This window comes from Pholcus phalangioides, unplaced genomic scaffold (genome assembly GCF_987345545.1).
Source record: "Pholcus phalangioides strain wild (caught in Gottingen) unplaced genomic scaffold, Ppha-v1.0 ptg000030l_1, whole genome shotgun sequence".
In the NCBI taxonomy this organism is placed as follows: domain Eukaryota; kingdom Metazoa; phylum Arthropoda; class Arachnida; order Araneae; family Pholcidae; genus Pholcus; species Pholcus phalangioides.
The window spans coordinates 6,648,926-6,676,801 of NW_028301620.1; the positions used below are offsets into that span (position 1 = coordinate 6,648,926).

At 34.7% G+C, this 27,876-nt stretch overlaps 1 protein-coding gene and 1 non-coding gene across 2 annotated transcripts in view; one reads left to right on the forward strand and one right to left on the reverse strand.

Moving 5' to 3' along the window:
* Positions 1–27,606, forward strand: part of LOC149067506 (uncharacterized) — a 51,091-nt gene extending 23,485 nt beyond the window's left edge. The window contains exons 9-16 of the mRNA XM_089252786.1: positions 165–258; positions 449–574; positions 7,426–7,509; positions 9,639–9,690; positions 13,022–13,900; positions 14,252–14,328; positions 21,869–21,916; positions 26,313–27,606. Of these exons, the coding sequence (XP_089108912.1) occupies positions 165–258; positions 449–574; positions 7,426–7,509; positions 9,639–9,690; positions 13,022–13,900; positions 14,252–14,328; positions 21,869–21,916; positions 26,313–26,396 (1,444 nt within the window). The 3' untranslated portion in view covers positions 26,397–27,606. The remainder of the gene's footprint in view (positions 1–164; positions 259–448; positions 575–7,425; positions 7,510–9,638; positions 9,691–13,021; positions 13,901–14,251; positions 14,329–21,868; positions 21,917–26,312) is intronic.
* On the reverse strand, positions 14,967–15,038 carry TRNAA-GGC (transfer RNA alanine (anticodon GGC)). Its single transcript has one exon. It is a non-coding gene; the product is annotated as a tRNA-Ala (tRNA).
* Positions 27,607–27,876: the final 270 nt, after the last annotated feature.

A 27,876-nucleotide genomic window follows, 5' to 3' on the forward strand; every position in this document is an offset into this window, starting at 1 on the left:
TCTTGATGTTATAGTATTTTGTGTTTGATGCAGACATTTGCTATGAGGTTGATATTCAATGCTGGCATTTCCATTCTTGAAATGTTTTGTCTTTTTTCTAATACTGCTTGTCATTCATACATTAATCTTTGTATGCAACCTGCATTTTTAAACTTTTCTTCCAGGTTTGATTACAACAGGGTTAATGGTGGAAAAATAACAAAGCATGTTTCTTATCCAGAAAAGTTGAATTTACGCCCATTCATGTCTGAGAATAAAGTAAGAAAAAGAGAATTTTCTGTAGTACAATTTCTATCACTAGGAATAAATTTTGGTCGTAAATCATATAATCTTACATGTCAAATATGTCACTTGCGATTGATTTTCATAGTTGTGTACAGGATGTTTTGCAATTTTTTTCAATGTTAATAATGTCTGAAAATAAAATATAAAATAAAAATTATTCTAGGGACCTCCTGTAATGTACAGACTAAATGCTGTCCTTGTGCATGCAGGTCAGAACTGCACATCTGGTCATTACTATTGCTACATTCGCAATTCAAATGGTTGCTGGTATTTGATGGATGATGCTAGGGTAGGTTTTTAATTTATTTTTTTACATAAATTTTCCAACTCAAAGTTATGCTTTTTCGGGGTTTATTTGTAAGAACATTCATTCTTATGTAAACTTGTAGAAAACTCGGAAAGATAATATTTAATAAGTTTATATTAGACAACATGGTTCCAGGGATTCGGGCGAGTTAGAATGCACTAGGAAGATTATATTAGATCTCTGTAGGAGATATATGGTAAAACCCTGATCTCTGTTACCTTGACTTACCAGACTCAGTTACCTTGCATTCATCTTATCTCATCCTAGAAGTAATTAGACAAATTTTGAGCAAAGCTGAAATTCCTTTGATGCTGTGTTCTTAGAAAATAAAGGCATCCCCCGGAAAAAGTCATGCTAAAAAATATAAATATAAGAAAAGATATATCTGCAAATTTACCTTCTTTCTCTTCCTGAGGAGGAAGGGGCATCACTGTTGGAAAAATTTAAATTGTCAGTCTTGGAATGAGCTACTGATGTGTGTCAGGGTAGCACTGTAATTATATCAAATGTAATGTAGTAGACTGGGAATTTTTTAAGTTTTAACATCCCCAACATTTAGATGTCTTAAATTGTATTCGTAAGATGGGCTATAATATATTTAAGATGAGTGGCCATATTTAAAAGTATTTGAATTGATATTTTGATCAAATCTTTTGACATGGGAGAAATACAAGTCGATCCAATTGAAAACTGGTGATTTCAGTTTTAAATTGAGTTTGATGGAAGTTTTTAGAAGACAAGACCAAAATTTGTTGTCTCCACTGTGAACAGCAGTTTTTGAATTTAGGAAACATTACGTTAACACTTCTATTATTATTTGGAAGCAATTTTTTGGGAAAAAATAATAGTATGAAGATCCAAAGTAGTTTCTAATCAGTGATTAACCTAAAATGATTAATTTTCTAAAAAAACGGCAAGATCCTAGAAAGAAATTTCAGGATCTGACAAAATTGTTCAGCATTACTTACACATGCAGCCTTAATCTCTAAGCATATTCCAATATTTTTTTCATTTCTAACTAATAGGCGATTGAAATGAATAAAATATATTTTTTCAGAATCATTTAATTAAAAAATAAGTTACCTAATAAGTTTGTTATAAAGTAATAAGGGTTGAAAATATTTGGTTAAAATTTTATTAATCATGATTAATCGATTAAAATGTTTTTACTAACCATTTAAAAATTGGAATGGATTTGAAGTCCCCTTTCAGAGACAGAAAATTTCTGCGTAGCCATTAGTGCAGGGTCATGGTGGTCATAAAAGAGTTCTTCCGTAAAACACGTACTTGTAAACTCAACATTATATTCTTTTTGAAACAATAGAAATGGATGTTAAAGATGTTATATACAGGCAGAGTGCATAGGTAACAGAGCGTATGGTATTTTACTGGCGACCGTTGATCATAAAGTCATACTTCCAGTTAGAAATTGTCCAGTATCCAACTATTGTGTAGTACTCAGATATGTCATTTGTGTTGCAAGGGGTTGTGTGGTTATTAAAATAAAAATGTTAACTTTTCTTTTCATACAGACACCCTGTACTCAAAAACCTGCTTACAAAATTGTTGCCCTGTCTCTCCTGATGCAAATAAAAAAAATTCTACCTCTCTAAATGCAATGTTCACTGAAATATTCAAATTCAAAAAATGGAGTTGAGTTCGGAAAAAACATTAAATGTGAATAAACCATTTTACTTGCATTTAATGTGGTTTTTTACCAACTTTTCTCTATTTTTCAAATTCCTATATCTCAGTGAATATTCCACTAAGAAACATGAATTTTTTTTTGGCATCGGGAGAGACAGGGCAACAACTTTGTAATTTGGTATTTTATTTACAAATATAAATACAAGGCCATAACAGGCGAAATGCCCAACGAGATGGCTGAGAAAAAGATGCCCATAACAAATGTGTTTGTCATATTTTTTTCAAAATACAGCAACCCAATTAAAAATGCAATTACAAAAACTAAAGACTATATGCACATGATGAAATATATTTATCGATAATAAATATAATTATACAAAACCATTGCAGGTATGTAAAACATTTTATTCCATAGGATAGCACATACAATCTTAAATATGTTTAAATAATATTTTAATAATATTTCTACTAGAGCATAGTTTTTCACCATGTTAAAAGGTCGGAAATCCCTTAAAAATTATTTCATAATTTAAATATATTATATGTTCTTTATAAGTATATGAAGAAGAATTATTGGAATTCATGCAGTAGTTATTTAAAACAATAAAAGATAAAATTTCGAGATTGGAATATTTAACGTGGAATATTTTTAAAAAATCATTATATATTTATATATTTCATCACAATGTTTAATTCACATAATAATCACTATTATGAGAAGATTTTCATCTCTGGTTTGGTCAATCAAAAAATTTTCTCACATATTATTTTAAGAATTCCAAAAATATCAATCGGATACTAATATCATACACTAGCCCCCCTCGTTACTGCGCGATTTCGTTATAACACATATTGAATATTTCGCCCTTTTTCGAACCTAGATGTGAAGTCACCGGTTATATCTATTTTATTCATTTATTTATTTCTTTTGCGTCTTGACGCGATCTACATAACAAGGACTGTTCATTTACCAAAATTTTACCACACGGTTTTATTTCAATAACTATACAACCTCTTTCAACATGAATGTGATATCTGAGTATTACAAGTTACTTGGATATTTTTCTAACTGGAAGTATGCCTCTAGGACGGCGATTCCCAATATTGGGGGGGGGCAATTTGAGCTTTTATATGAAGACTTCTAACCTTTTGAATGGCCTTCATTTTGTATATCAGTTCAAATTTTTTAGTTTTAAACTATTTCTTGATGAAGGATTGCATATTTTCTGGATATTATGCTGAGGTGAACTCTGAAAGAAAAGTCATCTGGTCTCCACTGGGACTTGAACCCAAGCCCTTTTGCAATCCGGGGAAGCCTGCTACCAATTATGGGAAGTTTAAAAAATTTCCAAAAAATTTATTTTTCCTTGATACATTGGGCTGAGAAAAAGGTCAATTTTTTTATGAGTTCCTTTTATTTTTCTCTTTGAGTGGAAGGGGTTTGACTAAGGGTTCTTTTAATGTTTTGTGTTTCACAGAAAATTTGTGCCAGTAAGATAAGGACTATGAACTCCTTTAAAAAATAATATTATGTGTATAGCAATGTAAAAAAAATGAGTTAATTGTTTTCTTATCCAAGGTCATAAACCTCCTGAAGTCTTTGAGGTCTCTTGATTAAGAACCACTGCTTTTGACGAAGTAAGTAGACAAATGGGGGGGGGCGGCAAAGCCCCATTGATTTTAAAATTCAAAAAGGCAAAGCAAGGGCATATCCAAGATCAACCTTCTTTGGGAGGGATGACAAAAAATTTTTCTTTCCAAGAAATTTAGAGCTACTACCCTTCAAAAAGCATTTAAATTAACAGAAATATGTTAATATAGCACAAAGGGTATTTTCAATATTAAAATTTTCTCTCCGAAATATTAAATATTTTTCTTAATTTTTGGTCAGTTTGGGGGTCACGGGCCCCTGATCAGCCTCCTGCACACACTACTGGGACAAAGCAAAAAATAATGGTTCTTGAATTTGAGGGGAAAGAAATTATGGAAAAGTGAAGTTTTGTTGGGGAAGGGGGGGGGGGGGTACTCCCTGTCAGAAGTACTAAGAGACATCAGGATTTCACAGATGCTTTGGTGGGGCATGGCCTAAAAAACTATTGGGAACCACTGCTTTAGGATCAAAGGTTAGACAGTAAAATACAAAATGCCCTGTTAACTATGCACCCTGTATATACACTAGGGTGAGTCGAAAAAAATGGAATTTTTATTTTGAAATCGCTATAGTATGGAAAAGTTGCCTCCTTTAATAGGAAGAAAAATGACGTAAAAAATTTTAAAATCAGTTGATAGCTTCCGGTCGCGCATCAGACTTGAAGTTTATGGAAATTGGTGAAATCTAATATTTTTCTGAAATTTTTTAATATTACTTGAAATTCTAGGATCGACATGCTATTGTTTGTTATGCTTATTTTATGGTCCAATAAAGTAAAATAAATTGGAACATTATTAATATTTCCATGTTTATTGGTTGCGCAACGTGTTCGAAAAACATGAATTTACCAAATTTTTGCAAGTGATCGTTCATTGTGCAGCTCTTCACTCGTTTTGTTAGAACAAAACGATCCAGAATTCATCACAAGGAGGTGGCTGCACGTCCAGCTCCACCCACAAGCAACCCAATCAACCATCTGAAATAGGCGTGTGCATATAATTTACATTATATATCAAAAAACTAGACATCAAAATTAATACATTCAAAATATGACTTTTGGGAGAAATCAGTCATAACTGATCTTGACAATAGCGTAGATCTGATGTACCACTTAAGCTTCTCATGTCTATATACTTTATTTAGTTCAGGCCTCGGTTACAAGTTTGATACATCTCTCGACTGTCTGAGTCCATCGGAAAAGCCTTTCGATGCCTCCGATGTCAGAATTGATGAATGATATATCATCATCACATACTTCCTGTGGCATTAGGGGGAAGGATACAACAAGCAAGTATTCCGGTTAATAATTCCTTAAATATCGTAATTTTTGAACTGCTGGAAAAGCATGTTTAGCGTGTCATTGAAATATTAGTTCTTTTTTATGTGGAACCATACAGGCACGTACAATTTCAACATGAAAATAACTTCCGGTTCCCAAAAGGATTTGGCTAACTTAAGCTTAACTTAGCTTATTTGGCAACCTTAGCACTCTATTGGCTGCATTTAGCCATCTAGAATGTGACAGACGAGCAGGACCTAGAATTGACAAATCCCCTGGAAAATGGCCTGGCTTTATTGTTTTGGATATGTCTAATAAATACAGTACTGCTGGTCTTTTCTCAGCATCTTTCTGTCTACTTCTAGAAACCAACAATCTACAGATTCATACTCCAACACAGAGAGCTTCCACATCCAGTAAGCTGTTATCAAATGGGCCCAGAAAAAGATTTTGGCTCTGCAGATGCATCATCTATATCTGTGGTTCCCGACTTCGAGGCGCGAATGTGAGCCAATTTCCCTGTTAAAAAATCTTGACATAGAGAGCAACAGGCCTACAACGGTACAAATATTCAATCATTTCACTTCACTCACAATTTCAAATTTAGATGATAGCACTAAACATTCCCGCACAACACTACATACGGCTCAGATTGTCAGGTGCACATACTTTGTCCCAGACTTCATAACGAAGCTGGGCTGGAAGAGATCTCGGCAGCAGGATAATTCCAGTGGCAGAGTCCTGATGTTCATTAATTCATTGCACCATCTATATGCGGAAAAATATGACGGAGAGGAATTTCGTTGAAATTGAGTAGATACACGATCCACTATAGTGGTCTTTCCACTTGCAATTCATACGTACTCCAGTCAGACTCAGACAGTTGAGGGATATGCTTAAATTGTTACAGAAGCCTCAACTAAAGGATGTGACATGAAGATAGAGATAGCTACATCACAGATCTACGTTATTATCAAAATCAGTCATTCTTGATATCTTCCAAAAGTCAGACTTTAAACGTGTGCACTTGGAAAAGAAAAAGTAGAAGAAACTAAACCACCAAATTTTTGCAGTAACTATTTTTCAAATACAATGTGAATTAAACACGCTTAGTTTAGATGTTTGATTGGGGTGCGTGTGGGTGGAACTCCACATGCAACCACCTCCTGGTGATGAATTCTGGGTGGTTTGTTCTGATAAAACGAACGAAAAGCTGCACAATGAAACCTGCAAAAATTTGGTTAATTCTCATTTTTTGAACACGTTGCGCGACCAATAAACATTGAAATATTAATGATGTTTTCATTTATTTTAGTTTATTGGACCGTAAAATGAGCATTACAAACTTTTGCATGTCGATCCTAGAATTTCAAGTAATATTAAAAAATTTCAGAAAAATGTTCTATTTTGTCAATTTCCATAAACTTCAAGTCTGATGCACGACTGGAAGATATCAACCGATTTTAAAATTTTTCACATCGTTTTTCTTCTTATTAAAGGAGGCGACTTTTCTGCACTCTAGCTATTTCAAAATAAAAATTCCATTTTTTTCAACCCACACTAATATACACTGCAATGAAGCTTCAGCAGTTTGGTCACATATTTACAAAAATTAGCATGTGCACCACAATCACAATTTGCGACAATTTTTGGGAGGGCATTGTATCAGTCCTGCATCCAGAGAATTCACATGGCACCACTTTATTACATTTTGTAGATTCAGTTTCAATCAACATGAATAATATCTTTGTGAATATTCGTTGAGCTCTCGCATTTTCTATTTCAGTTCAATGTAACAATGACAAAAGATTCAAGGGGAAAGCAAAAAGATCGCGGTCAAAGCTAGCATTGCTAACCACATGCAATAAAATATTTCCTTTTTGTCATATATGTTATGCGTCTTTACTTTTTAGACATGCCATGTATTTTGTTCATTATTTATTGCATAACTTTTTTCTACATTCTTTATAGCGTGGTACATACATTGCCTTTCCTTTTTCTTTTCGATTTACTTTACATGTTTGAATAACTTGCACAAATAATTTTTATACAGCGATACATTGCATCTGACAGTTTTGCCGCAAAATTAATTCTTTCATATTGAAATCTAAAAGTATACCTGAATTATCACTTTATGTTATTAAGGAATTGAATTCTATCAAATTAACTATAGAGATGCAAGAGTGAAAAATTCATGAAACAGTAATAGTTTTTACGCAGATTTTCATATTCACTATTAAAATTTATGTTTTCCAGGTTCGAAGAGTAGACCTCCTCAATGTGCTAAATCAGCAAGCGTATCTTCTGTTTTATATTCTCATTCCTCCAAATCACAATGGAGTAAGATTGTTTAGTATTTGTCTTTTTGTTCATTAGTTTTAGGAAAACTTAAGGATTTGACTCTGGATTTAGTCTCAGTTAGTCTCAAATCATTTTAAATATAAATGTAGCTACAGGATACAAAAAAACGACCTCGCAAAAAATAACAATAACCCACTTGAACACAAATTTAAATGACTGAATGCATTTTGAACTTTGATGCATTGCAAAAATCCTTATAAAAGCACAGTGAATCAAAAGTAAAGTTCAAGGACCACACTGGCTCAGTTCTAAGCCAAAAAGAATTTTGTATCAGAGATGATTAAAATTAAACTACACTCATTGCCATAAAAATTTGCGCACCAAGAAATAATTGTGGGATCGAAACGAAAGTTGGCCTGAAGGTACATGTCGGGCAGATATGCGAATGATTAGAATTGCAGCGTGATTGCACATTGCGTAATGCCACTAGAGGGCGTTGAACTTCGTTCTCCTTGGAGCATAAAACAGGTAAGCAGAGCTTGCTGGAGTGTATTTAATCATTTGCAAAGGAAATGCTGAGGTAGACATGCCGTTACGCTGCCGTCAAAGACCATATGAGCAGTTGTCAGAGTTCGATAGGGGGAGAATCATCGGGATGATAGAAGCTGGGTGGTCAGCTCGACGAGTAGCTCGTCAACTAGGCCGTTCTGATTTTACTGTGATGAGGTGTTGGGACCAGTGGACAGAAGAGACGTCATTTACATGGCGACCAGGTTCATGACGCCCTCGACAGACCAGTCGTTGAGAATACCGTCACATCATCCGAAACGCACACGTAGAGTCAATTGCCTCATTGGCCGCTATCCAGACACAGGCAGCAGCTTCACTACGGGCCCCTTCCCGAACCATTGCAAGGCGCCTGGCTGAAGGACATCTGGTATCACAGCGCCCATTATGTGTGCAGCCAATGACACCCACCCACCAACGCCTCCGTTTGGAGTGGTGGCGAGCACGACGGGATTGGACTGCAACGGAATGGAACCAGGTCGTCTTCAGCGACGAATCAAGATTCAACTTGAGCAGTGATGACAATCGTGTTCATGTGTGGAGACCCCGTGGTGAACGCTTCAATCCTGCCTTCGCTTTACAGCGACACACCGCTCCCACAGCTGGTGTCATGGTATGGGGTGCCATTGCTTACGATACACGGTCACCCCTAATATTGATCCATGGCACAATGACAGCCCAGCGGTACGTCCATAACATCCTTCAACCACATGTGTTGCCACTTATGGCAGGGCTCCCAGGAGCCATTTTTCAACAAGACAATACTAGGCCACACACAGCAAGGATTGTCACCAATCGAGCATATCTGGGATCATTTGGGATGGCAAGTTGGACACCCTACGAGGTTGGTCGAACTAGAGGCGCATTTACAGCAACTGTGGAACGAGATGTCTCAGGACATCATACGGAACTTGTATGCCTCAATGCCCGCTCGTATCGCATCGTGCATTCGCGCTAGAGGAGGTCCAACAGAGTACTAAAACTTCTGTTCATCTGTACTTTTTTCTGCAATAAATGATCCTTTTTCTTGGATTTTCTAATCACTTACTTATATCAACATAGTACTTACATGTGTAAAATTTCGTTTCATTTTGACGACTTCTTCTGGGTGCGCAAATTTTTATGGCAATGAGTGTATATACAGTGAAACCTGCATGGAACAAAACGTCAAGAGACAAATGATATTTCATTTTAGACAGGTTTTCATTTTATTCAGGTGTACAAATTAATGTGCTAATCACCAAGGGGATTACATTTAATTTTTTCCAAAATATGTTTTCTTCTCATATAGTGTCCGTTTTAGACAGGTTTCACAATTTTTTTTATTTCTTATAGCCAAATTTTTCTTCTGGTATGATTACCAATATAATCATTGAGAAAACATATTCAATCAAAGCATTGTGAGAAGCTAACAATATACACAATATCACCTTATTTTATGTACACCTTGTATTCATAATCATACACAGAAGAACAATTAGGGAAACATTCGGTCTGTAGCTAATCTTTATATTAATTGCCAATGAGCAAAAGCTATTTAGTTTATAAACTTATAACATGAAGGAAACTATAAAACACTAATGGGATTTATTGTTCAACAGAATTCTCCAGGATCAATTATGGATAGCCGATCTATGAAATTTCAACGTTATGGTGAGTATTTTTTCTTTTTCATTGATGACTATTGCATCATTAATAGGCTTTGTTATACCTCCTTTTCGATATATCATGAAATTTAATGCATTGCTTGTGCCATCTCTCCCTCTACTTGTTTTTTAAATTAGAAAATCCACTTTTTTGCTTTGTCATATTCTGGTCCAGGTTATAACACGAGATTAATCATATCCCCCCCAACTCTATGCAATATAATAAGGTTCTGCCATTTTTTCTAAAGATTTTATAATACATATTTATGATACAAAAGATACAAGTCTATACAAGGTGTCCACGCTTGTTGTTTTGTACAATAACTAATTACTTAACTGTTTATTTTAGAGCACACTTCCTAGTTGAAAAAAAAAGTTTCAACTATTTTCAGACATCCTAAATGCTGTTCACATCCAAAAAAATTGTAATTTAAAAAGTTAATTTAATTTTTTTATAGGGCCTTCTGGTCTTGTAAGTCATGTTTAGTCAAATAATCTTCTGTCACTGGCATGCAAAAAAAAATCTTTTTACAACAAAAATTGACAGTTATAGCTGATAAAAGGTGAAGCACTTTTTGCTGAAAAATTAGTCATTGACAAAATTATCTCGGAAACGAATTTTTTTCGAGCTATTGTTGTTACAGCTTAACAAGTACATACGTATTTGTTGCAAGTGTTCTAACCATACATCCATCACAGGAAGGCGAAACTTGCTTTTATTTGAGAAAAGATCTGCAATGTACCCTAGCCCAACATCACTTGAGTCACACACTGCAGTAATTTTTAGTCACTGTAAATATGTCATGAGGCCCCAGTGCATATTTAATTTTTAAATAATAGATTCCAAATAGTTTTTTGTGGCATGCCAGTGTTATCAAAAGTTGAATTTCTGTCACTGATGCAGTGGAACCCACCAAAGCCCAGCCTCAAAATATGACTATCTTCTCTCTCACGAGTGGCCTGGGGTCTTACTGTACCCTCCTGAAATTACTGCTACCAACAATCATAGACTAGAGCAGTGGCTCTCAACCTTATTTAGTCCATGCCGTACCAAAACATCTATGAAATATGAAATCCTGATGCCCCCCCCCCCGCCTTTTTTTTTCAGGGTGATAACGCCCCCCCCCCCCCCCCCCCCAGTTTAAACTGTCAAAAACTGCCATGTGTCAAAAACCTGCCAAACCTGCTTGTGATTTATACATTTTGCACTGTGCTTCTGAAAGTGGTCTTTAAAGCGAATCATTCTTAAAAAACGTACATGTCTTCATAATTTTCTGTGCATCAAAGAAAAGAGTTGACAGACTGGACTGTGGAAGATTACTTATTAAATTACTTATTAAATTTACAACATAGCACAAATGCTGAGGAGACAATACAACAGAAATAAAATTTCAAACTGAAAAATGTAATTACGTAAAAATTTTGTAGCAATGAGTTGAATATTCACAACTAGCTCTGGGTTCTTCATTCTGCATCTCTTCTATGTAGCTTTTTATTTGATTATTGATGTTGATTTGGTTTGCTTTTGTATTTCTGATAGTGTTTTTTCGTGTGTCAAGGTTGATTTTTCTGTATGATTGACTTCTGATATAATGCATGGCAAAACATAGGGTGATTGAGTAATTTTTAGCTTAAGTACTGTCAGAAACATTTTGCTTTTAGCCAGTCTCTGTGGTGTTTTCTCCGACGAAGAACCCAGAGATAGCTGTGAATATTCAACTCATCACTTCAAAATTTCCATATAATTGCATTTTTCAGTTTGAATTTTATTTACAATGACCACATAACATAATTTATTTGTCCCTAGTCACTTACCAATTACAATAAAACTATAAAAATTAGAGTTTCATTGTAAAATATGTATAATTTAATTGTAAACAGTCAGGTTGTTGAACGAGGTGGCTAAGAAAAGGAGTCCATAGAAAATATATGGATGTCAAATATAACTAAAATTCAGCAACCCAATATAAAAGCATATACAGTCGATGCTTGTTATAACGACTCCTATCGTTCTACGGAAAACATATATTGGGTGGGCATTATATCGGAAGGATAACATAGCACAATTGACGTATGAAAACATTTGGGACTTTTCCTACTGGTCGTTGCAACAGAATGGTTGTTATAATTTGGGGTCATTATAATGAAGGTTGACTGTATCTTGAAAATAATATGTAATACTGTCCATAAAAAAAGGTCCATAAAAAAAAAATACAATTTGAATATATATATATATATATCCGAGCAGAAATATAACTTAGCAGAGTAGATTATATGACAGTTTTAAGTTAAATATACATAATATATCAATATCAGCGCCAAAGGCAGCTAGAATATATATAGTGTGATGTATAATCTATGGAATGAAATTCAAAAAAGCAACTTAGCTTTACATGGAAATAAGTCAAAAGAAATTGAAAAATAAAAATAAATTGACGAAATTGAGTTTTGAATATACAAAGCCATCTCTGAGTTCTTCATCAGGGGGAAATGCCACCAAGATTGGCCGGAATTCACAAACGTTTCTGATAGTACTTTGGCGTTAAGCCTAAACTAAAGTACTAGTTCCCTTTTTTTGCAATGTGTACATTAGAATTTAGTCACACAAAAGAGCAATAATAAAATACAAAGAAAATAGTAATAATAATACAAATAAACGAATGTAGATACATATAAGAGCTGCAGAAATAAATAAAACAACTACTTTCAAAATTTCAACCTAGTGATAATGCTGCTAGTCTTTTCCAGTGATAAACTTGATTTCTGAGTGGAAAAGACAACAAGTTGAGTATAACAACTTTTTTAGTACACATGCTGAGTTCATCTTCTGGACGGCCCTAGCTACCACAACCAATGAATACAAACATGGTCTATATATATATATTAGCTTGTAGCTGCTTCTGAGATGATGTCAGTGACATTTGAAACATTCTTTTGTAATTAGACAATGCCATTTTTTTTATATGCCATTCTCATTTACAATCTTTTGATTTTACGAACTAATTGTGAGCATCCATACGAGTTTGTAAACACAAATGTTAACTGTATATTGCTAACAATGTCCAAAGTTTAAGAAGTGGTCAACCAGTTCCTGGCCACTTTGACCTTCTCGGTGTGTGAAGTGACCACAATTCTAACTGTCCATAATACATTATGTATGCTAGAAAATCAAGTTTTTCTGCATAGTAATTAACAATTATGACAATGTACCATAAAAATTAGCAAAAAAATTCTTGGGGATCTGAATACTAAACAGTACTTATACTTTTGAATTTATTTATATTCTGATGTCATCATCTTGGGTGCTTAATTTCATATTCATTTCTGTCATTTCTCAGGTGCAGAGAATGGTGAATCCAGGTGTTCTGTGGAAAGTCCAAATTGTTTTGGTGCTAAAAAGCCAAAGTTTGGCATGAATCGCAGAAGTCCCTTTGGGAATAATTCGAGGCATTACTTTTCTGTAGATAATAGGCTTGAATCTGGAAACATCCGAAGAAGTGGACAGATGAAGAACCAGAAAAATGGTCCCTATTGGCCAGACAAGGCACATTCAGAAAGCAGATTGTGTTCAGATGACCCGTCTTTTATGACCATCAAAAATGGACAAAATCGTCATTCAAGTGCAGATGATAGGGAAAGATATCATAATGATGTTAGAACTAGTCCATCTGGAAGCTATGGAAGTCATATGATGAGCCCAAACAGAAATCGTGCATACCCACATTCTCCTTATAAACTGAATAATTCATTACGACGCATGCATTCAGAAAACGACATCGCTCAAGCCGGTAAAGAAAATGTTTTGAACTACAGAGATAGCTTTTCACCTGGAGATCAGTTTCATTATTTAAGCTTCAATAGTCATCAGAACAATTTCAATTCTGGTCATAGACTATCTGAAAACATCAATAAAAATGGCACATCTGTGAATGGGTCTGCACGTTCTAATTTGAATGACATTCAGTCTGAAAATTTCTATGGTGAACATCAAGCATTTCCATATGACAATCACATGGAATCAAATTTCAGATTGAATGGGAACGGCTACCTAGAACGTCGTTTCAGACAACCACTCCTTCCATGCCCAGGTAGTACAAAGCAGTGCAACTGGAATATGCAAGAGAACTGGCAGAGCATACATGAGGATAACAACTACAAGAGCGGAAATTGGCAGTATAGGAATCAGAGCTCCAACAATTTCGAAAATGAGCAAATGGGTAGGAAAACTTTAATTTTATTTTCTTTTGCTTTTATAATGTAGGAAATCTCTCCGAAAATATGTTTTGAATATCACGTATTAATGTATAACCGTGCCTGAAAAAATGTTATACTTTTCAGGTGAGTATGTCTATATCGGGGTGAGGGGGAGTCTTTTTGTCTATGAGCAAAAGCACTGATATATCAGACAAGTTAGAATGTAATAGGGAATCATTACATGCCTGAAAGCTCTATTAGTTGAATCACCCATGTATATCATTGGCCCATTTACTTTCTTGATATGTATGCCATGAAAAAATATAAAAAAAAACAAATCTGAAGAAAAACTTTTTCTTTTTTTCCCCTTTTAGAAAAAAGAAGGAACAATAGGAAGGATTTCTCACATAATCCCATGGAGCCATATAATCACAGATACAGATATAAAAATGTATGTGGAAAGACATGTGTTCTTTGGTTATTTACTTTGGAGATGGATGTGGGGGGGAACATTAAGAAGTAGATTATGCTTGATGATAATTTTGTTCATAAACTACACCTTTGACATCGTGAGAAATACATTAAACTATGTTGTTGCTGGATATGTTACATCTACTTTTTACTTTGTTGCTTCACACTCTTTACTTTGTTGTTGCTTCACACTCTTTACTTTTTGTTGTTTGTACTCTTTACATTGTTTTGCACACTCTTTTACTGTGGAATTTTGATTGGTTTATAGCAATGATTCTCAAACTTTTTCCATGTGGCTCCCCAGAAATCTAGAAAAGAACTAGTTCAAAGCACTGAACGGGTGCACATCAATGTAACAACTCTTCACGATACTCCTAATAGAGGTTGACGATGACCCTCGGAGCCACAACACACACTTTGAGAACCACTAGTTTATAGAAATAAAAACTAAGATGAAAATTTGTTCTTTAAATACATTTCACTTTTCTGTATACAGAATAATTATAGGTAAGTAATAATTGTTTTAGAGAATGATGTACTCTCCACTTGTTAATACAAGATATATGGAAAAACTGGGTAATTTTTTAGAGACACGGTTTTTTGGAAAAATTGCATCTCTGCTACTACCGGGACTCGAACCCGGGTCACTCGATTGCCAGTCGAGTGCTCTACCAACTAAGCTATAGTAACAGAATGCTTAACCAATGGAGTGCATATACAAATACAACGCCACAATAGGCAAATTGCCCAACGAGGTGGCTGACTTAAGAACATCATGGATCCCTGAGTCCCTACCTACTACTGCTACACCACACATGCACCCCCCCCCCCCCCGCGGAACCCCTCAACGAATCGGTACATGCGGGAATGTACGTGTAGTGCAACCTGACATAAAGTTTGTTTCTGTGTAATGCTTGTTATGTGTAGTGCTGTCATCTGCCCCCAGTTTTACTAACTATGAGTGAAGTGTTATGGTTGAATGATTTACCGTTGTAGGACTGTTGCTCTCTGTGGCGAGACTTTTTAACGGGGAGATCGGCTCGCATTTGCGCCTTGAAGTTGGGAACCACAGAAAACCAACTTCAGCCGACCACCACTGTGGGGTTCGAACCCGGATCGTTGCATCACGAGTCCGGCACTATAACCACTCGACCACCACAGCGACTATATGCTGAATGGTACCGTGCAATGGCCGGTGATAGTAATGGCTCCTAAATGACATCAGGCCACCAGATAGCAATATATATTTTATAGAAATGCATACTCTCCACTTGTTAATACAAGATATACAGAAAAACTGACTAATTTTGTAGAGATACCGATTTTTGGAAAAATTTTCATTTCTGCCGCTACCAGGATTTGAATGCTCTCGTTATCAAGGGACTCAGGTTCAAGTCCCAGTAGCGGCAAAGAGGAATTGTTTCCGAAAATCAGTATCTATACAAAATTAGCCAGTTTTTGTGTATATCTTGAAGTAATGGTGACATAAAATTATTTGTCATTAAATATAGTGTTACTGAAGCTTTTTTTCTTATTGTCCCCTTTAAACCATATTGCTTTCTTGCCTTCCTATCTTATCCAGTGCCTACTGCCTCCATCACTTTTTTTTAATGTATGGGTGAAAAAAATTTTATAAATGAGGTTGATACCCAGACCCTTGGGCTAGAATTCTACTAGCTTCCCTCTTGTGAATTATATGCAGAGCCGTCTCAAAATCATGAGCACCAGGGCAGGACTATATTTTAAGGTTTTCCACAGCTGGCTGATGCAAAGATGAATTTAGGAAAAAAAGAAAATTCAACTGCCCTTGCAGGGAATCGAACCCACGTCCTCTCACTTGCCAGGTGAGCACACTGGACTACACAGGAAACGAACATCAATCTTTCCTTAGTACTCATGCACTGAACAGAACTGTACATGGATGGGGTGACCTAACTCAGGCCAGAGCTTGTGATACCGACATTACCATGAGATGGTGACTTATCCATTGTGTTCAGTGCAACAACTTCTAAGGAAAGATTGTCCTTCATTGCCTTTGTGGTCTGGTGGTCTAGGATGCTCACCCGGCAAATGAGAGGGTGTGGACTCGATTCCCCACAAGGACAGTTGAATTTTCTTTCTCTGCTGAATTCAGCTTCGCATCATCTAGCTGATGAAAACCTTCATATGCATAGCAGAGAGTGACATCATCCTTGGACAGGACTATATTGTCTGGCATGTCTGGGGCATGTAAAAATTTTGACTGGGCGTGTGTTATTTTAAGTTCAGCGTGTATTAATTTTTGGGAATTTGTCCAGCCCTGATGATCACCCAGGTGAAGTGATGTTCCAAGCCCTGTACTTAGCTGAAAGACTCCCTACATATTTACATACTAACCAGGTTTGGCAGGTTTTTGACGGTTTAAACTGTCACGTCAAAAACCCTCCGTCAAAAACTCTGTCAAAAACCTCAAATACTGCTTTTCAACATATAAATTCCCATTGAAAATACGCACATTGATTGCATGTAATGCTTAAAGTGACTATACTGCAATACATAATGTGTGATTTTAAAATAATCTTTCCCCCCCCCCCCCAACATAATTATTTTGGACAATTTTATACATGTATATATACTTGTAAAATATAGAATTTGAGTAGAGCAAGCATAAAACTACGGAAGGATATGTAATGTATTCAAGATAGTTTCAACCTTCTAAAATTTCTTCAACTGTTTATTTATATATGAATATATATATATTTGCATATCAACATCTGCTCTACTTTTTTTTTTTACAACAGATACATGTTTAAAAAGTTGTTTCATGCTTGCTATATATAATGTTGATTTCTGTTATTATATTATCTAGACAATCCCAGATATTTAAAACAATATTCTTATTGTACATAACATTAGAATATATATATCCAGCAATCAAAATACTAAATTATACTAAAATATATGACATGAATGTCGCTCTTTACTTGTTAATACAAGATATACAGAAGACTGGATGTTGTGAAGATATTTATTATTTGAGATGTTAATTTTTTTTTAAGGAAGGAAAAAACTCTCTGCCTCTACCGGGAGTCGAACCCGGGTCCCTCGATTGCCGGACGAGTGCTCTGACCACTAAGCTACAGAGGAGTGTAGCTTAGTGGTAACACTCCTCTGTAGCTTAGTGGTCAGAGCACTCGTCCGGCAATCGAGGGACCCGGGTTCGACTCCCGGTAGAGGCAGAGAGTTTTTTCCTTCCTTAAAAAAAAATTAACATCTCAAATAATAAATATCTTCACAACATCCAGTCTTCTGTATATCTTGAATATACTAAAATAATTTTTCCCCTGAAAAATTAATTAGTTCATTATTAGTCAAAATTTTTCATTGTTACCACAGTTTCTATTCTTGGGTTACATTTGGTGGTATATTTTTAAATGATTTTTAAATGAGTGTTTTTTTTCCCTTCAAAAAGACCTTATAAAAGTAGCCTGAATATACATATTTTTTATATAAAGTATCTTAGTTACTTAAGTTATATTACAATATCAAAATTGCTAATTCTTACCACATTTTCTAACCTTGGGCTATGCATTCTGACGTTCTATTTTTAGAAAATTCATGGGGATTGCATCACAGATCTAAATGTAGTGGTATATTATCTCACAGGGTTTTGTTTTTCTTTTTCCTTCACCAAGAAGCAGCAACAGTAGTGACTGTATTATCATGCTAGGGGCAGATGGTCTTATAATCCAATAAAGACACCAGCTGCCCTTAGAGGACAAAGACCGGTGTACTAGAGAAAAGTCCAACTTTGCTATTTATTGTTTGAATTGTAAAGTAATGAGGATTAATATGGAAACCAATTTCAGAAATTTCATTTGATATTTTTTTATGTTTAGTGAAACCAATTTCTAAGAAATCATAAATATTTTGTCTATTATTAGTTTGAAATATAATGAATCGTGGTGGAAGGCCACAGCATATAGCCTGGCAAAATTTTGATAAAGTAGAGAAAAATGGAAAGATATATGCAAAATGCATTAATTGTGGAGTTATGCGATGTAATCGTGTGGACAGGATGAAGAGCCATATAGATCAGTGTATTGGAAGGGGCAATGATGTTGAACAAATACCTGATGTACAAAAAGCAACTACATCAACATCTACAGAGTCCACTGCTTCACAGCCTATTATTTTGTTGGAATCAACAGAACCTGAAATTTTCATTCAAAAAAAGAAGCAAAAAATTGATGACTTCATTGTGAAATCAAATTCTGCTACAACTAAAAAAATTGATTTATTAGTGGCAAAGTTTTTTTATGCCAATAATATCCCATTCAGTGTTGTTGAACATTCAAGTTTCAAAGATCTAGTTTCTGCTTTGCAACCTGGTTATAATACCCCAAGTAGAAAAGCTTTGGCTCAGTCATTGCTTGATGAAGTTACAAGAGAGGTTGAGAAAACTGCAAAAGACAATCTCAGTGGAAAAGCTGTAACTTTAATTGAAGATGGATGGAGCAATATTCATAACGATCCAGTCATAGCTACATGTATACATTCTGAAGGTAAATCCTATTTTCTTGAAGCTGTTGAGTGTGGTGCTATTATGAAAAATGCAGATTACCACAAGCAAATAATTGACAATTCCATTCGTTTGGCCCACGATAAATATTTTTGTGAAGTAAAGGCAGTTGTAACTGATAATGCTAAAGTAATGAAGAAAGCCAGGCAACTTTTGCTTAATGAGATTAACCAAAATTTAATAGAATATGGGTGCTCTTCTCGTTGGCTCAACTTACTCGGACAAGATCTAACACCTGAAGCTGTGCTCAAGCAGGTGGTTAAAATACAAAAATACTTTAGAAACCATCATTTGCCTTCGGGATGGCTTAATGAACATATAGGGTCAATAAAACCCCAATTACCTGGTGATACTCGATGGAAGAGTACACTTACTTGTCTTGAAACATTTTTACACAATAGGCCATTTTTTCAGAAAATAGTAGATCACGAAAATGACATTGACAAAGGAATTGTTATTTTAATCAACAATTATAATTTAAACGAACAGTGTAAAGATCTTTCATTCCAACTCAAGCCAATAAGTGTTGCATTGGATATTCTTCAAACAGATACAGCTACAATTCATGCCGTGTTTGGCTAAGCCTTCTCAAAGGAAGTGCTCTTCAGCCTCACATTGAAAAGATACAAAACAGGATGAACCAGATTCTGAGACCATTTCATTATTTGGCATATAATTTGCACCCAAAATATAAAGGTGAAGGACTGACTGATGTGCAAAGTGATTTGGGTCGCACATGGGCAACAGAGAAAATTAACGGTTGTCTGCCATTGCTAATTTCCTATGAAGCGGAAGAAACTCCTTTTCCACCTTCTTATTTCAGTGCAGCAGGAAGAATGACAAACCCTGTGATTTGGTGGAAAGGACTTTCTAAATGTAATGCTTTTTCAGCTGAGCCTGCATCTGAACTCATAAAACTAGCAATGCTTTTGCTGTCCAGTCCCGCCAGCTCAGCCTCCATTGAAAGAGTATTTTCTAACTTTGGATTTGTCCATTCAAAACTTAGAAATCGTTTAGGTGTAGAAAAATATGCAAAATTAGTTACATGTTATCGGATGCTACGTGGTAAAAATGAACCATACTATTAATTATATTTATACAAAAATTGCCACGTTTTTAAGACAAATAAATTCAATTGGTCGAATGGTCGACGCGTTTCGGCTCTTCAATGGAGAGCCGTCATCAGGACTTCGTGGTCAGAATTCACACGAATGAGTCGTGGAAGAGTGATGTTTACGTCTGGTCGTCCAAAGAGAAACATCACTCTTGCACGACTCATTCGTGTGAATTCTGACCACGAAGTCCTGATGACGGGCTCTCCATTGAAGAGCTGAAACGCGTCGACCAATTGTCTATTTGTCATAAAAACGTGGCAATTTTTGTATAAATTAAAACCAGGCAAAGTTTCTCATTTTTTGTGATAATATTAATTGTATATCTATTCTAGACATTTTGTATCTCAAATTCAAAATCGCAAATTATAATTAATATTTTGTTTCAATTTTAATAAATTAGTGTTTGAAAATGAAACATTGTAATATCAAAGTGCCTCATCATTAAGTTATATACCTATTGTATTCGGAACATCCCAAAGCATTCATTTAGGTTTTTGACAGTTTAAACCAGTTTTTGACGTCAAAAACCCAACCCTGATACTAACTCATGAAAATCATAGTTACAGATCTTCTCCTACGGACATTAGGGCCTCATATGAGCCTATTAAGATAGCCTAGTTCTATGAAAAGTTGTGATGGATTCTGAAAGCAGTAACTTCTTTCAATCTTATTTCACGTAAGAGCTTTATTTCTTGAAATCTGTTATTTTTCACTGCTCTATGTGATCTTAACCTCTTGTCATGGCTTCCCTTCCACTTCCTTTTCATCGTTGGTTTCCCCTTGGAATATAGTTTTCCACACATTCCATTGCCCCCTTCAGAATTATTTTTCTCTCATTGCTCCCCAACTCGAGGGACACCATATGATCCTATGCTAAAACCGTAGCTTCTATCGCCCACTTTGGGAAACACTGACACTGCCATAGAATATCCCAAAACCACAAGGGGCCTCGGGTTGAGAACTGTTGATTTTACATATATTCCACTCACAGAATTCCAGAGCTTATCTTCTGTCAATTTAATTAATTTATTTATGACATGTAATTGCACATCATTAAGTGTTCAAAACACCAGGGATCGCATGGACCATGTTGATGCTTACAAAAAGTTATTCAATGTGACAAGTCAATATTCAAAATATTAAGGTAGAGTGAATCAAGAAAACAAAGGAAAGATTAATTCAAATTTCATAATACATGTTGGTGGCAAACAGAAGTGTCAGATCGTGGTGTAAATAAAAATATTTTCAGTCATGGAAGCGCTTGTTTTAAGAGAAAGCAATATATATATATACATATACACATGCAAAGAAAGAAAGGGAGAGAAAAAAATCGTACACAGTTTTCCTGGTACATATGTACACATGCTTACATGTGCATAGAAGGTAGTGAATTAATCCTTCGTTTTCAGTAGAAATTTTCTATATCAGATATTGAGAGTACAAACTTTTACAAAGATTTTTTAAAAGTATACTCATTTTTAATGTTTTGTAGATTTACTGGGGTAAACTATTATATTGTTTAGGGCTAGGTAAATGAAACTTTTGCATAAAATGTTTTTATAAGGTTTGGGGTTCACTAATTAATTATATCTTGTTTTACATTTATTAGATGAGCAAATCAGTGTACAGTAATTCTGTGTTTTTTGCCATTGCAAATTGACCTTACAGGTCCTTGTGCCAATAAAAGCTGATCATTATTGGGTATTACCATATTTAATTTATAGCGATCAGCTCCAGTTTATAATAGTAAACGATTATAGCTTTTGATATTACTTTGAATTTTTTTTTTTGTGATAACTATTTCCTCCCATTGATAGGTTTTTTTCCCTCTTTTTTTCGTTTAGGAGAGAAACAACTTTAGGAAATTCCAGGATCCGTGCAAATCACGAAATGTAAGTTTGTTCATACATTGTTAAAATATGAGATGAGAACGGAAATATGAATTATAATGAAAATATGCATCTAAAAATGCACAAACACTGTTGCTACCAAGGTAATGTTAATAACTATTGCCACGAAATAGAAAAAGTTCAAGCGTATAATTATCTGGGTATGTAACATGACCTTAGATGGAACTCATACTGTGATATTTTAATAAAACAAAATCAGAAAACGTGCAGAATATTGATTGATATATATGTAGTATTGAATGATAGTATTGATCAATTATATGAAAACGTCATATAATTGATTGTCTGTGTGTGTGTGTTCTCTATACAAATCTACAATTTTAGATTGATCGTCACCAAATTTTGCATATATACCAAATGGGACCCGACTTGAACGATAGGCTACTTTAAATGTTTGTCAGAGCAGGGCATATGCCCGAAATGGGCAAAAAACTGTCGGGCAACAATGGTTTCTGGGCCTCAACAATCACTTTCGAAATGTTTACTTTGGTTATTAGCAATGCGTTTCAGACGTGTATATGCCTTTACAATGGTTTGCCACTTTAACGCTGCCAGTGTATCTAATAGCTTATGCCTTTGTAATGGTTTGCCCCTTTTTCGATCTTATCAGTTATGAGAGCTTTTTGAATAGACGTCAAAATCAGCATTAACATCACTTTGAGGGTCTGGCAAAGGATGATCCCCATAGAAATCAGTGTTAAAATTGCCGATTTTACTGTAGAAATACAAAAATTCAGTAGGGTTTTCCGCCACATCAATAATTTAAAAAATTGGATTGGATTCTCGATTTTTTTCAATATTGAGTTTGCTTAGAGATAAGAAAATTAAATATTAAGTAATTAGCCGGACCTACTTTTGAGTTGGATATCCATGCAATAACATTGATTTCAACTTTTTATTTATATCTTTAATATGAAAATTAATGTTTTCTTATTGTCTTTTAATATTCAGCTGCATAAATTCATATAGTTTAGATTGTTTTAACATTAATTATGGGCCCGTAAAGTATATCAAAGAAATTCTACAGCTTTAATTAAGCATTTTTTGAAGCAGAAACAGGCAAATGGATAACTTGAAGTTCGGGGGGGGGGGGAATCAAAATACCTAGCGCCTCTTAAAAAAAGGGGGAAAAAAACATTTTTATATTTCTTTAAATCTAGATTTGTTTATTTCATGAGTCACGCAGGAAGTCACCATATTGGTTAACTTATACACATTTTGTATGTCCCTTAAAGAAAGAGGGAAATATCACATGATCGGAAAAGCCTCATTGAAGAAAACTCAAGCAGCACCGGGTATTATAGCTAGCAGTTTATAAAACTTTTGCTGCTGTTGGCATCATTTCTATGCATGTAAATCTGTGTTGTTAGTACAGTACCACAAAAAAGTATGCTTTTGATTATTTATTAGCCTCAAAAAAAAATTGAATTGATTAATTGATAAAAAAAATTTGAGGTAGATCTATCGTGCTTTTAAAGAGGTTTATTGCAACTGGGTTTACGGAAAAATCCTCGCCGGAAAATTCACAGACAACAGTTCGACGTGAGCGAGGAATCACAGAGTGAGTGAGGCAGTAAATCATACAGTGGTTAGTGAGTGAGTGAAAGAGTGGCTAGTGTTGGTGAGCGAGTGAGTGTGTGATAGAGTGAGCGACTAATAAAATAACAGGATCAGTGAAAAAATTTTGAAAGTTTTATTTTATGCATGGATTTATTCGATCATTAATTATCAATTTGTGTCTGGGGTGGAGCATACTATGACAATATCTGGAAATTAGATAGCATATATAATAGAATAAGATCTCGATAATAACAGACAGTACAAAAATATAGTGCTATACTATATCTCGAAGACAAAACTGATTATATAGAATTGAAAATTTTCACCAATAAGTGAAATATTTAACGAAATAGAACCACAGGTATATAGGATAGAGTATACCAAGTACTGAAACCTTATAAAACACTGTATAAAAAGAGCTATTGCCCCTAAGGTTTTATAAATTTATTTTATACTGAAAATATCAAATTAACAATAAAAAAAACATAGATCATATAGTATTTGCCTTAGTTAAAAATATTGATTATGAAAGGATTTTAACGAATACCTTATAATCAGATATGAAAACAGTTTTACATTAAGTACAAAAATATTAATTATATAATGAATGAATTTATATAGTTGTGATTGTGAATATATCTATAAATAGGTATGTGTATGCAAATACATGCATGGTGTGTAATGTACAGTACTGATCTTCACAATAAGTAATTTAATTACATAACCGTATAACTCTCAGAGTGAGTAATGTAACATTATAACATAAACTGCAATTGTAAATCATAAATAGAAATACAATATGGCATGCCTAATTCATAAAAGCTGTTAGAAAATTAATCAGAAGAGCATCTACCAGTTTAAAATATAAAATGGAAAGAATATGGCCACAGTTTATGTGCAAAGTTGATCCTGAATTCTTATCCTCAAACTGGCTGCAATAATGGACTTTTAGAAGTCCATTATTGCAGCCAGTTTGAGGAGGATCCTTTTCACATATGCAAAGCTACGCGTTTAAGGGGGGTTAACCGTGCAAAGCAATGCATCTTTCAATTTTTGTCAAAATGTGCTGCTATCTGGTAAGAAAAAATTTGAAGTATAGTGAAAAGAATTTACATAATCATCCATATATATCATCTCAATTTTTCGATTCTTGGATTCAGTTGTCCTTGCTAATCTGTGTATGCATCTTCCAGAGATAAAATGAATACCAGTTCTTTTAAACCAATTGAAACCTATTGTTGGAACGCTTGCATGATCAGAACATAAAAAAAAATATAACTAAAATTATATATTGCACCATGACAATATCATAGCTATCAAATCTCCAAGATTTCTCATCCATCTTGTGATTGCAAAACATCCACTTTTGGGAGGGTAAAATTATTTTCAAAGAACTGATCTCTCTCTCTCTCTCTCTCTGTGTGTGTGTGTGTGTGTGTTGATGCATGTAAGATCTTCATAGAAATCAATGGCGATATTGAAATGCAATGGGAAGGGAGTAATATTAATGTGAAAACCCCGCTTTTCTTACCCTTGAGAGAAGAATAATTTCATATGTGCAAATAATATATAATGGCATTATAGTTTTGTGAGAGGGCTATTATCCAATGTAAAGTATAGAAATAATTGAATTGATTTCAATAAGTTTTGGAGAATGAACTTATGCTAAATTTTTGTCTCTACAATAAATTTCATCTATTTTGTTTTCTGCAACACAATTGGTAATACAGTCCACGCTGCTTAATATCATCAGATCAGGTGCGGTTTCTGATAACATAACAAAGTGAGAATTATATCTGAAAAAAATTCTGTTTGAAAGTATGGTGACCATACATCCCGTTTGGTCAAATAGAACATATGGTAAGCAAATATTGGTGAAACGTGACTAATCTTTTTTTCCACATAATTGGTTGCAAAATGTTAAATCCAAGATATACAGAAGACTGGATGTTGTGAAGATATTTATTATTTGAGATGTTAATTTTTTAAGGAAGGAAAAAACTCATCTCTGCCTCTACCGGGAGTCGAACCCGGGTCCCTGAGTTTTTTTCCTTCCTTAAAAAATTAACATCTCAAATAATAAATATCTTCACAACATCCAGTCTTCTGTATATCTTGTATTAACAAGTGGAGAGCGACAATCATGTCATAAATGTTAAATCGTTCTGTTTTTTTCCCCTTCAAACTAAAATCCTGCATTTTTTTTTATTCAGCCATTGTGAGGTGTTAGAATGAAACAGTCTAGTGGGGAAATCATGAATTCCATTTTTTATGTATAATATGTTTCGTAGGTTCCTTGAGAAAGCCTCGCGGAGAAAAATAAATTTTAATCTTGTCAGTGTGAAAGAGTCAGTCAAGTGAAAGAAACTGATCAAGATCTGCAGGAGAGGGCTTCATTTTTTGTCCTACATTAGCCTTGGCAGAAAGGCCATTGCAAAAGCAGGTCCACATATATATGGATCACAGCAAATACTACTCAATTATGGACTACGAAAATGTAAGGGAGGGAGGAGGGAATGCCTTCTAGCTTCCTACATAGTCTTGCAGCCAGATAACGATAACTTACAAGGGAAAAAAATAAATTTGGATAAACCTTTTCTTCAGAATCTGCAAAAGAAATGTCAATGGAAAAAAGAAATTTATAACATACCCGAAGTCCCTCGATAACTATAAAAAAAAAATTTCTCCATGTTATAGCATTGGTCCATTCCGTTCTTTGAAAAAGTCATAGCAATACCTAAATGATAACGTTCTGTGATTTTAATAAGCAGCGTTTACTGAATTGGTGATTGATATATTGTTTTTCCTCTATTTTTAGGGGGTATTCTCAAATTTCAGACAGCAAAACCGATACCATCCTTATCCTAACAACTCTTGGAGCAGAGTGACAGAAAGTTATTAATTCTGTGCTGAGTTACCCAAATTTTTTGAAAGAAAGACAAATTTTTTTTTAGCCGTACAAATGGCAGTATTGCCTGTACTTAGTCATTGCTCACCAGTGCGAAATGAAAAAAATAAAAAATTAACTTCTACAATTTGATAATGTACAAATTTTTTGACTGCTAATTGTGCAGTTGTTCAGGTAATATTGTAAATCCATCAGTGTAGTAAAGAAAGAAACTGGAAAAATGCTGTCATGGATGTGTGTGTTATGCATGCTCATAATCATTTTTGTGACTAGCTATCGATGAGGATAGCTGTTGGTTATTTATATGAGTGCCAGTCAAGTGTGTGTATGTATGTGTGTGTCTTCTGTCACATGGGCAACTTGAGTTTGCCGCCCCCGCCCCCAAAGTTACGCATTTTTAATTTTGATACATATATTTTATTGTTTTAATTTTCTGTGTATGTGTGTGTAGATACTGAATAATTATTGCATGACAGGAAGTTGTTTTCATTGATTTGTTCCGCGATACAAGATTATGATGAATGTGACTTGTATGAAGATGTTTTACCTTTTGATTAGGTTATTGTCTGGTTTTTTTTTTCTTTCTGGAAAAATCATGCAGAATATTCATGTTTCTGCAGCTTTATGATTGAAATCTAATTTATCATGTATATGAATTAATCGTCATGCACGTTTTTGTTTTTACTTTTGTTTTTACTGGAAAAATTTTTCCCAGATTTCTATCACATTGACATGCTGTTAATATGTTACATACTTTCGACCACACTATGCAACTTACAAGGTTTGTTCAAAACATTCCAGGACTGATTTATTAGTAAAAAAATATATTGAAAATGAAAAATTACATGTAATAGTTTTCAAAGTAAGAATCTTCTCCTATGCACTTCTGCATGCGACTGTACAAGTTGTTGAAACCAATTTCTTAGTCACTAGAAAGTTTACGTAAGACTAAGTGGGGTTTTAAATTTCTGTTATCACCTTCTTTTTTTTTAATTTCTGCATCAGAAAATTAATGGGGCTATTTTTCTTTAGAGGGTCTCACCAGATCAAGAAGTTTCTACACTATTTCTAAGATTCAGGGGAGGCAGTTGGTTTACCAACATGCAAGGCATCATGGGGTGCGGTAGCCCAGGTCGATACGATACTCGCCTAAAGTACCAAAGGATGTTTAGAGGTGTTACAAGTTTGATACCCGGTTCGTCCTTGTCAAAAAACTTTCCTGACACGGGTACAACAGAAAGGGTGACGTGACCACAGAAAAAATTGTTACTGCAGGGAGTCCCCCATCTAGGGGTTAGGATGAGTATAAAATCAAGCCTGCCATTCGGAATCGGCAATAAATTGTAAGTCCCGGGGTCTAATTAGCCCTCATGTGCAAAAAATGACCGTGGTGCGACAAAAATGATCAAATGCAAACATCATCTGCGTTTTATTTATTTCATGAAAAAACCATGAATTACACTCAGAAAGTGTG